We start from the raw sequence: 12578 nt of genomic DNA on the forward strand, positions 1-12578 counted from the left end.
TTCAAGAAATAGATTGATAAGAATTTCTTTGTTAGAATTGAGGTTTGTAACTTTGAAACTTTGTGTAATTGTATGTTAACTTATGATTGGTTGTTCTTGGATAGTTGGATTGCTTTTGTTGTATGCTGACAAATAGTTGGATTTGTTATTCTTGGTTTGTAACTTTCAATATAGGTTTGCTGTTCTTGGATAGTTGGATTTGAGCCACCACTCAAGGGGCTATTAGCCTATTAGTGTTAGCATCATTTTATCTTCTTTGGCTCGTTGCTATTGGGTACGAACTACGAAGGTAACACTTAATCACTTATGTCATTCTCATTTGTTGTCTATCTTGTTTTCTATTGGGTAGCTTATTTGGTGTTGGGTAATGAGTGTCTTAGCGTCTTGTTTCTATCATCTTGTAGATGTCGCAAGAAGGAGAAGCTCCTAATCTTATTTCTAGCGAGCAATCTTCAAACCCCACAGAGTCAAACCAAACGGTTAAAACCGCACGGAAGAGAAAGGGGATGAAGCCTAGGTCAGATGTGTGGGACCATTTTACAAAATTTGCTAATGAGGTGGGTGAACCTAAGGCTAGTTGTATGTATTGTGAGAGGGAGTTTTGTTGTGATCCAAAGAAAAATGGAACTACCTCACTTAGGAATCACATCACCTTATGCAAAAAGTTCCCTGGCAATATGAACACAACACAAACACAGTTGAATTACCAACCGATCAAGGGTCAAGAGGGGGATGGTAGTGGCACCATTTCTATTTGGAAGTTTGACCAAGAGGCCATTAGGAATGCCTTAGCCCGTATGATCATTATTGATGAGCTTCCATTTAAGTCTGTGGAGAAAGAAGGGTTTAGACATTTGATGTCAGTTGCATGCCCTCGGTTTCATATCCCGTCACGTTCGACGGTTGCGAGGGATTGCTATCAATTCTTCTTGGAAGAGAGGTCAAAGTTGAAAAAGTTTTTTAGACACTCATGTCAAAGGATTTCTCTCACTACAGACACATGGTCTTCGCTGCAAAAAATTAACTACATGTGTCTCACGGCTCATTATATAGACAGTGATTGGAAATTGCACAAAAAGATACTAAACTTTTGTCCAATTTCTAGTCATAAAGGTGAGGCTCTTGGTAAGGCCATTGAGAAGTGTCTTTTGGATTGGGGGATTGATAGAGTGTTCACAGTTACTGTGGACAATGCTAGTTCAAATGATGTCGCGGTTGGTTACTTAAAGAGAAGACTTATCAACTGGGGGTCTAGCATTTGTCAAGGAAAATTCCTACATGTGAGGTGTGTAGCACACATAATTAATCTTGTTGTGTGTGATGGACTAAAAGAAGTGGAAATTGCTGTTGATCGTGTTCGGGCGGCGGTCAAATATGTGAGGAGTTCACCGGCTAGGTTGAAGCTCTTCAAAAAGTGTGTTGAGAACGAAAGGATCCAGAGCAAGAGTTTGTTGTGCCTAGATGTATCTACAAGATGGAACTCAACATACTTGATGTTAAAGTCAGCCGAAAAATTTGAAAAAGCATTTGATAGGTTTGATGTTGAAGATCCTTTTTTCAGTGGTGAACTTGATGCCGGTGATGTGGATGGGATTAGGAAGCCAGATCATGAAGATTGGGAAAACGTTAGAAAGATGGCTACCTTGCTTCAAAACTTCTATGAGCTCACCATACGTGTTTCAGGATCATTGTATGTTACATCCAACACTCTCTTTCCTGAAATTGTCGAGGTTGAATACCTTTTGCAAGAGTGGCTTCAAAGTGAAGACTTTAACTTGGTAATGATGGCGAGGAGAATGAAAGATAAGTTTAACAAGTATTGGGGTGACATTGAGAAGATGAATAAACTAATTTATATCGCTGTTGTTCTTGACCCTCAACACAAAATGGAATTTGTTAAGTTTGCTCTCATTGGTATGTATGGAGAGGGAAAAGGCAACGAGTTGAGGAAAAAAGTGTTCCAGGCCACAATTGAATTGTTTAACGAGTGGAACAATAAGAACACAGTCAACACACATCAAGAAAATCAAGTAAACTTGAGCCAATCAACTTCAAGAGAGCATTCTCAAGAACCGAGAGAACATGTGAGGATGATGGTTAAGGAAAAGTTTAAGCAGCATAAGATTGAATCCGGAGGTGGTGATAACAAATCAGAGTTGGAAAGATATTTAAGTGAAGAGATTGAAGAAGGTTCCGACGAATTTGATATTTTAGGGTGGTGGAAAGTTAACAGTTGCCGATTTCCTATCTTGTCAGAAATGGCTCGGAATGTGTTAGCGGTTCCTATATCCACTGTTGCTTCGGAGTCCACATTTAGCACGGGGGGGGGGGGGGGGGGGGCGTGTTCTTGATGCATTTAGGAGTTCTTTGACTCCTAAGATAGTAGAAGCTCTTATATGTGGTCAAGATTGGCTTCGATCACCGTCAATGCCGATTAATGTCGAAGAAGCATTAGAGGATCTTGAAAATTTTGAAAATGGTAAATTTGCATTTATTTTATTTTTTTAATTTTTTATTGTGTTTCTATATATTGCTTTTGACTTGAAACTTGATGTTTGTTATATTTAACTATTTGTATTCCTATTTTGAATTTTCAGGTTTTTCTAATGTTGGGGATGATTCCTCAAATATTGATCTTTGAAGCATGGAAGAGTGGAAGACGGTTTCAGGTTTGTAATTGTGGAGTTCCTACTCTTCATATCTTCTGAATTGTGGTTCCTTCTTTGCTTTGTATGATTTCTTGTAATCTTTGCTTTATACAATTCCTTGTATGTATTCAATTGAATCTTGATTTGTATCTTTAGTTCTTGAATACTGGAATTTTTTGAATTACTTACAACTTGGCATTGGTAGTTATTGAATCCACAACAGAATAAGATGGGGAAAAGCTATTTTCCAATTCATTTGCAACCTGTTCTGTTGGAATTCATTTAGTTCTTGAATACTTTGTAACATGTTCTATTTGCAAATGTAACTTTGGAACTTTATTTTAGACCCAAATGTTGTCAGCTATACATGCATAGCCTGCAATGGTATTGAAAACATGATTTGTAAAGCCTGCAACTACAAGGAGTCCATACCTCCTCCTCCCATAAGATTATTGAGTAATTTATAATAATTTTGATACCTTTGTCACCTTTTTATTCTTGTTTTTGGTGTATTACTTGGTCAGCAACTTGCAAATTCAAAACTTGGTAACATTGCCATGACTTAAGACCATCACTTAGACCTGACCACTTATATGAAAATTACTTGATGTATAATATAAGTGAGAAGAGGTATTACAATATAAATATGCATAAAGATAGTTGGGTGTGTAAGAAATATCTTTACGAACTTAAGTTATCCGGACCACACAACAGGTTATTAATTATTAATATTCAATGGACACTTTTGATTTGGAAATTTTTATCTGAAAAATAAATACCCTTGTTATAGCCCTGGAAGAATTTTATGGTGTACCTTCAACTGTACTTGCTATTTTAGTGTATAAGAACACCTTATGCAAAGGTTTTGGATTGTAACTATTAAGTTTTGTTGTCCTTTGATTCAATAGGTACTCTATACAATGGGTGGCTTAGAAAATCTTCAAACAGCTAAAAAGTATTATGCATCCACCATTGACTTGAGTGGAGGCAAGAACACCAGAGCCCTTTATGGCATATGTTTGGTGAGATTCCCCTTACTCATCTATTCCTTCATTATCTTTCGCTGTGTCCTTGTTTTAGTCTTGTTTTATTTCCTTCTCTTCAAGAATAATTGGAAGCTTGGAGTAATCTCCTACTTGTCTATGCATGATTAGATGGTCACACCGACATAGTGTACTTTCACCTTTTATACTTACTCATTCTTTTTAGAATGAAATTATGAAAGCTCCCATTCAATGCAATGAGCTGGGACCATTTATTCAGTAGTGTCCAATATTGAGTTGCCATACCTCAAATTGGGTAATCTTAACTTCCAATTGGTGGCCTAAATGGGCAAGTGAAGGAAATTAGAGCAACAGCTCAAATTCAAATAGCAAAAGCCCTCCAATTGGACACTTAAGGCTGACAATCAGAATATTAATGAAAAATGGTCTAGATCATTGTAGTGTCCACAGGTGGACCCAATCTCACTGCATCTCATTGGAACTCGCACTAAGTTCATCAAATATATCATTCTCCCTTCTTGTACAGATTGAAACAATATTCGTATTAGTTTGCATTATCTAATATGGATGGGTTGGTATTATTACGCAATGAGATGAGTAGATTACTAAGAAAAGCTTTATATTCTCTTCAGTGTAGTATTGCTATCGGTCAGCTTTCGAAAGGGAGAAACAAGGAAGAGAAAGAGAGCTCAGAGCTCCCATCCCTCGCCGTGAAAGCCTTAGTGAAAGACTACCAGCTCAGAGCTCCCATCTCTCTACTTACAACCACACTGAAGAACATGAAACTCCTCTCGTAACTACATTTCCCCACTCATCAGCTTGTCGTTACTTTTTTCTCCTAGAACTTGAAACTTGAAAGGTTCATCTATTTGTGCAGTAACAGCTGCAAAATCTTGATATTTTTATGCTTTTTTTATATGTCCAGTGGGTATTTCTTTCTAAATTCAGATGTGGTTTGTATTTCCCAATAAGTACATGGTGAATTAGAGAAAATGGGAAAGTGAATTTTCTTCAAGTTCTCATGGTAATATGATGCATGGAACTTCTTATTAGGACTATATATTTGCCCTTTTATTGAATTTAGATTGAGTAATAATGTAAGTTTAAGCATATTTTCTAGCACAAATGCATGGCCTTTACCTGCATATCCGGGTTTTGTTGGAGAAGATGGGTTTAGTTGTCTATGGCTGTTACCTGTTTGCTAGCAACAGTTACAAGGTGCTACTTGGTTAAAGTTAAACCTGTGTAGCGTGAGGGGTTACATGTGGGATTGGACCCTTGTTTTGTAATATTTAACATGTAAGAAGAAGCACAGGGGTGGTAAACTTCCAGTGTACATATGAGATACTACTATTAAGTGTTTGTATGACATGGGTTTGTAATGTTGTTGCTGTGTTGAGCTAACAACAAGCAGCTTAATTATTGAACTGGGTTTTAGATTAAAATCTTTCTTTTGTGCCATTATTCCATATTTCCATTAAATGACATTGGCTTGCTCTCCATGACTGGCAGCTTGTTAAATGTGGCATCAGGAAGTCCATTATTCCATTAAATGTGGCTTGCTCTGTGTTGTTTGAATGTTAAATGTGGCATCAGGACAGAAGTCTATTCCACCACAAACTCACAAAGAACTATCAACTCCCAATTGAGAAATGCTCTTTGTCCTTAAAAGTTAAAACTTAGGCCCTGTTCAGTGTTCATCTTACAATTTGAGAAATGCTCAAGTAGTCAAGTCTAAAATTGATCATTGGCCTCAAAATTAGGAGCAGATTTGAGTCCAATTATCAGTTTTGGACTCAAAATCAATCTCAAAAATTACAACCGAACCGAAACCGAACCGAAACCGGAAATGCATAGCAGGGTTATCACTATTCGGTTTAAACCGAAAAAACCGAATAACCGAAATTAAATTTCGGTTTCGGTTCTTTTCGGTTTTCACCTATTCGGTTTCGGTTTCGGTTGTATTTTTTTGGCACCGAAATAATTTCGGTTTAGGCAATTCGGTTTTTTCGGTTCGGTTTAAACCGAATAAGCACCCCTAGTAGGATATCTCTTAGGTTCAAACGATTTGGACCGTATTTGGTCTTGTCAGATTGCCTACGTACCCCAAAAATGAAGGATCAGGTCCGCGTAGTTCTCTTTTTGGGTTTAGCAAAGAATGGTTTAGCTTTTTTAGCTTCAAAAGATTGACAGGGAATAATTTTGCTTTTATCCCAAAGGTTGACCGAATTTGAATTAATCAGACTGCCTACGTACCCCTGAAGAGGTGGGGATCAGGTCCGCGTAGTTCAGGTGCAAAATGCCCCTGGTTTATAATGTGGTTAAAAGAATTGTTTGATTTTACATTTCGGTTCAAAGGGTTTACAAATGGATTTTTAAATGTTAGGATTTTGGCTATAAAGGCTCAAACGTCCAAGGATGGCCTCCTAATGCTTTGACGTGCAAGCTCTTGAAGAATAAGGTTCAAAGAGTTTGAGTATTTTTGTCGAGTAGTCTGGCGGTATTCTTAAGGAAGACTTCAACCACAATGCTCATCTTGGAGATCTCGAATCCATGTCTAAAATTTCACAACTATCATGAGTCTCCAAATGTTAAAGACAATTCTTATGTTCAATATATCTCATTGACTCTATCATCTGGGTCTTTGATATTTTGAAGGAGTTGTCTCAGGGACACATTCCTTTCTCCTTTTGCTTTTCTCATGCTTTTGTTTCTTTTGGATACCCTCTTTCCTTTGGACATTAGGATTGTTCCTACTCTCTGAAGACAATAACTTAAAATCCTACCAAGATATACAACTCAAATATTCCTCTTGAGGATCAAGTTCTATGAATATGACTTTGCATCTGAAAGTCTTCTCTCAATGTTCACATCAGCTTCGTTTGATGCTTGATGTTTCACTCTCTAGGATCATGCTTTTCGTCTGAATGTCTAAAGCCAATGGAGTCTTGCATTGAACAACGACAGGGCATTCACCCGGTTTATCCTTATAGGACCAAGCAAGACTACCTCAAACCCCTTTAAACAGGTTTATCAATTCTTCGCGCTCCTCGGGAGATAAAGTTTTGCCAATCCATCTTTCTCGAGTTTTGAATTTCGATACCACTATTAATGGCTTCGATTTCTTCTTCAAGTGGCTATGATCGACGCTCTTCCTCTCGTTTGACCTTTTTAGATCTCGATGGGAATTTCGTCTACATTCTCATCCGAGAAGGGTGTCTTTAGTTATTTTTTAACATTAGATCTAAAAGTGAATCAAAAGAACATTGATAACATTGAAATCAAACTTTCATTGAATTGAAAGCTTCAAGTACATTGATGACTCATAAACATGCCTCTATGGGCTTTACATCAGATTTGACACAGGACTGAACACTGACTCGATGAGAAAACTGACTGACACAACACACACCTTTTTTTTTACATTGACACTACGAGACTCACCAACCTCAGCACAGAAGTTGGTATACACTTAACAGAAACTAAACCTTGAAACATGACACTTGGAACATGATAACTAAACAGAGGAAATGAACTGGCACTGAAGTTCACGAGTAGTACGCCTTCCACCATGATAATGCTGATTAGGGAGTCCGACCCTGGTATAGGAATCTCGGAAAAGGTGGTCCCATGAGGCTCTGTTGACTCGCCCCAAACTGCCCTTGAAAACTTATTTGTGGCATCACTTTCTCTGCCTTAACATTCTCAGGAAATTCAGACTCTAACATTTCTCCTTTTCCCTTCAACTTATTCTCTGACTCTGAAGTGACATAAGTGATGCAATCTCTGGGGGGTTGAATAGTTCTCTCAAGTGCCTGATTCACAAAAGCATAGATTTCGGCAACAGCAAAAGTGTATTTCTCTATCCGGTTCTGAATCGGGTGCTTCAGAGCTAAACAATTCTCTGTTATATGGCCGGTATTTCTGTAGTACTCACAGTATTGATCTAACCTCCAATACTTGGGTAGTGGGTTAGGAATAGGTTTAACATCCAGGAGCCTCAAGCAACCTTCAGTGACCCATTTCTTCATACTGACTATAAGAGAACATGGCATCAGAGTGAATTCCCTCTTCTCCTTTGACTCATCTTTTCTTCCTCTACCACTAGCTTCTTAAAAGGTTGGTGAGAAGATCCAACATTCTTAACCTCCTTCGGAGCAATGGAAGGCTTCTTAAGAGGTTGGCGAAGAGGTCCAACACTTTTAACTTCTTTTGGAGCATTGCAAGACTTTTTCCCATTATGGAAATTAACATATCGATCAAGGATCAAACTTTGAACTGATGTCTCCTCTGTCATTGTACCCACATCAACAAACTGTTTTGGAGCTGAGTCACATCTAATGGACAAATGCTGCATCTGGGTTTTCATCTCTCTTACATCCTCAGTTAGCATAGCCATCTGTCCAAAGAGTTTGACCATTCAGTTTTTCATGCTGACAATTGTTGTTCTCTTAATAGATTCTTCAACAGATCGAGTGTTTGATGGGACAAGTGGGGTCTCAGAAATAGGGCGAATGAGAGATGCAGGATCTAAGATTGGTCCTTCAGTAGAAATGGCATTTATCAAAGCTGGTGGCAGGACAACATGAGTGTTCAGAGGCCCTGGGGTAACATCATTCTTTTCGATAGTGAATCCATCCTTCTCAATCATATCTTGTACTTTATGCTTCAGGGTGAAACATTTATCAGTCGTATGACCTGAACCATGATGATATGCACAATATAAATCCTTTCTCCATTGATGATTTTAGAAATGTGTACTCCTTTGTCAATAAATAAAGGAGGAGGTATCCACAAAATTTTTTTTAGCAACCTATTAAATGTAGAAACTTGAAAATCCGGGTAGGTTGGCCGAATCAAAGGACCGTCAGGAGTAATTTCTTGCAATGTACACCATTCCTCAACGACTAGACAAACATCATATAACCCAAAATGAAAAACATGTAAGACAGAATCCCAGCATCTAGCCGCTGCACTGAGGCTTTCCCATTCTATTTTTGAGATATCCATGTAATGAAGCATATCGACAATCTGTTCGACTGAGTTGATAGATGGATGACTTCTTGATTTCTAGGAATCTCGTAAATCCAATTCTCCAACAATTGGTTCAACATGATTACCTAACATTCAAATGATATAGAATGATGAGAAAAAGAAGGGTCAACCCTAAATAGACAAATACAAGGATAATCTCGGCAATAAATCATGTAATGATGGTATAGATAGACTCGACAAAATCAACTCTTCCATAAATGATCTCAATCATGATCCAAAAGGTGAATCAATGGTAAGGGACATGGATCAGGTTGGATCAAAGGGGGAAGAAAATAGACCATGGCCATGATGATAGCAAATAAGGGCTATTGACCAAATCTAATTCTGAAAGATGGATAGATATATTTGATTAAGATAGATAGAGAAACCCTACTAAAGAATAGGTCCTTATCTAATAATCAACGGGTAAGACAACAAAGGATATGAGTCCTTGTAATCAAAGGATCAGATGACAGACTATAGCCATAATGATGACAAGTGGAAGCCACCGACCAGATCTTCATCTAAATGATACATGGATATGCTTGATTAAGATAGATAAGGAAATCTTACTAAAGAGTAAACTCCTATCTAATAATCAAAGGTATCAGATAGACCACGGCCATGATAATTGGCAAATAAAAAGCCACATACCAGATCCGAATCTGAACAATGGACATATATAATTGATTTGAATTAGATAAGGAAACCTCACTAAGATATATATACATATATATATCCTAACCAGGGGCACCAGCCCTAAATCTAGTCTAACGGAGTCAAGGAGGCTCGACTCATAAATGACTGGTGAGTACTAAAATACGGAGTGAATGGCTGCACAAGGCGAACCACTTTCCTATACTAAATGGGTCAAGGTCAGGCTATAACTAGGCTCACATGTGCTAGTCGCACATGTACGTCCTATATACATATATATTTAGTTGTTTAAAAAATATGGCCCCATTATTCACTATGAGGGTGAACTATGCTTATGATCCATGCCCTTGTACATCACGAATGATCTAAGCAATGCACAAAGTTAAAGGATCACGCTCATTGGCTGCATAGCCCTGGATATAAGTGTAATAACCGGTAAAATATATATATATATATATATATATATATATATACAAATAAATAAAAATGGCCTCATAGGTGGGTAATCATCGGCCATTACTCATTTTTCCCCGAGTTAATCGGGCATGAGGATATCTGGCATAATGGGGCGTACGCGATTCGAACCCAACGCTGAGAGAGGATTGAACGGCTTCCTACCACTAAACCACCGACCCAGATGTCAACTAAAAATGAGTAGATACTTACACATATTAAAAATTACCAATAGTCACTATTCATAATTACTATTCACAATAGTCACTATGCAATATTACTATTCACAATAGTCACTATGCAAGATTACTATGCAGAAATACTACGTAAGATTAATATGCAGAAATACTATACAAGTTCACTATTGAGATAAACTATTCAAAATTACTATTCACATTAGGACCCACCGAGTACTATTCACAAGCGGGTCCCACCAACAGTGGGTCCCACATCAGCGGGCCCCACACAAGCGGGTCCTACCACCAGTGGGACCCACAACAAGCAGGACCCACAAATAGTGGGACCCAACGCCAGCGGGACCCATCATTAGTGGGAACCACTACCAGAAGGACACACCGCAACCACTTTCATTAACTCATTGGTTAAGCGGGTCACTCCACAACCACTATCATTAACGAGTAGTTGCGCTTCACCGACGAAAATAATAATTAAATAATATTAATCATCCTGTTACTATTCAAGCAGCCTTTACTATTCATTTATTTATACCTTTACTATTCCTATAATTTTTGTAAAAGCATTTAAAAGAGTAGTTGTGAATTTAAGACTGTAGTTGAAAAAAAATACCTATAAATAGAGGAAGAGAAGAAGAAGAAAAATAAAAAAAAAGAGAGAGAAAAGAGAACGAGAGAGAAGAAAGAGTAAGAGAGAGAGGAGAAGGAAAAGGAAATCCACTTCATCACTACCAAGGTAAGTCTTTCATATAGTTAAAGTATTTATTATGGGTAATATGGTTGGTTCTACCACCTATGTAAATATTAGGATAAAGCATGCATAAGAGGCGATAGCTCGCTATAGATTATGCAAGTTTTATCATCTTATTTGAACGGTGAAATGCTAGCAGAGTAACCGTAAAGTAAACTTTAATCAAAGAAAGGCGAACTGCTGAGCATAGTAGCCCATCTTATTTGAACGGTGAAATGCTAGCATAGTAACCGTAAAGTAAACTTTAATCAAAGAAAGGCGAACTGCTGAGCATAGTAGCCAAGAAATAAACTAAATCAAAGAATGATGAACTGCTGAGCATAGTAACCTGTGGGGTTCACATGAATAGTAACATGTGGGGTCCATATGAATAGTGCATGCTGGGCCCCATGATCTTAAAAATTTAATAGAAAGAACACTGAACACAGGGAACATTATTTTGGACATAGATGGACATTACCTGGACAGAAAGGACAGTGCCTTAAAACATGAATTTGATAAAATTAGAATATATTTACAGGTTATCCACTCCAAGGTGTAAGCTCAAACAAACCTGTGACCGAAAAACTATATGTAAGGGTTTTCTTCCATTGATTCTCTTTTGCTATATGTAAGGGTTTTCTTCCATTGATTCTCTTTTGCTATATGTAAGGATTTTCTTCCATTGATTCTCTTTTGCTATATGTAAGAGTTTTCTCCATTGATTCTCTTTTGATATACTAGATGTGAATATTTCATATTCTTTGATTCTCTTTATACGCAATTGCTATAAGAGTTTCTATCCTTCTAAGATCCACAACTGATGAGAATCCAAGGGGGATCCTTTCTTTCAGACCCCATTCCTTTCAGATAAATGATTTTACTGATAAAGCTATAATTCTATTTTGTATCCTCGAAACTTGTTTCCGTGAGATATGTTTATGTTTAGAGTTTATCTTGTGATACCCTAATTCTGAATATGGACTGAGTTATGATATGATGACGGGTGGACGCGTTATAGTCCTCCATGTGCACGTGGGTAAAGACGACTCTAGAGAGTGTAAATCTAGAGGATTATGAGCCGAGGTATGGCTATGAATGGGTCGAGATATGGCTATGAATGAAAGCATCTATGCTTAATGAAGTCTATATATATAATTCTATATATAATTCTTGATATCAAGTTCTGTAAGTTTTCTCTATACGTTTGGAAAGTATGTTGTGCTTATTCTTTCTTTCTATGTTTATAATGTGAGATGTCCTATCTACAAAATATCATGTTCTTATGAGCTTGACAATTCTACATCACTTGTTGTTTATACCCTACTGGGCTATTTGAGCTCACCCCTTTTTTTTTCCTTGTTTTATTGTTCTAACCCCCAGGTGAAGTATAGATGAAAGATGAGGAATGCTAGAGTTGAATCCAGAACTGTTCTAAAGGACAAATATGTTTTAAATATGTATCAACTATGTCTTGAATTAAGATGTAATAAGTTAGACCTAATTTCTGTAAACCCTCTAAACGTAGTTGTTGTATTTGAGATCTTGGGAATAATGAAAGTTTTTGAGAAAGATGATGTAATATTCTTCTACGCACCGAGTTGGTATTTCCAAAAATCTGGGGCGTTACATTTGTTATCAAAGTAAAGTTTAGTCCGTTTTGGAAATTAGGATTCAAAAAGATAGGATTAGAATTTACCCTATCTAAATGTTAAGTTAGAATATGTTAACTATACCGCTAGTCGTTGGTTAATACAGAACTTATGTGCTATTTATGACTTCTGTGATACTTCTGTATATAAATGCTTTTAAATATGAGTTATAATTTAGATTACTAATGTGATACTATGATATGATG

At 37.2% G+C, this 12578-nt stretch overlaps 1 protein-coding gene across 1 annotated transcript; it reads left to right on the top strand.

Annotated features, from left to right (window-relative positions):
* The first annotated feature begins 404 nt into the window (after positions 1-404).
* Positions 405-4449, top strand: LOC143855916 (zinc finger BED domain-containing protein RICESLEEPER 2-like). The gene is made up of 4 exons (XM_077365967.1): positions 405-2294; positions 2598-2669; positions 3557-3670; positions 4285-4449. The coding sequence occupies exons 1-4, from the start codon at positions 405-407 to the stop codon at positions 4447-4449; spliced, it is 2241 nt and encodes a 746-aa protein (XP_077222082.1).
* Positions 4450-12578: the final 8129 nt, after the last annotated feature.

Source organism: Tasmannia lanceolata, unplaced genomic scaffold, assembly GCF_043159265.1.
Source record: "Tasmannia lanceolata isolate RefF3 unplaced genomic scaffold, GAP_Taslan_0.1 ptg000023l, whole genome shotgun sequence".
Taxonomy (NCBI): Eukaryota; Viridiplantae; Streptophyta; class Magnoliopsida; order Canellales; family Winteraceae; genus Tasmannia; species Tasmannia lanceolata.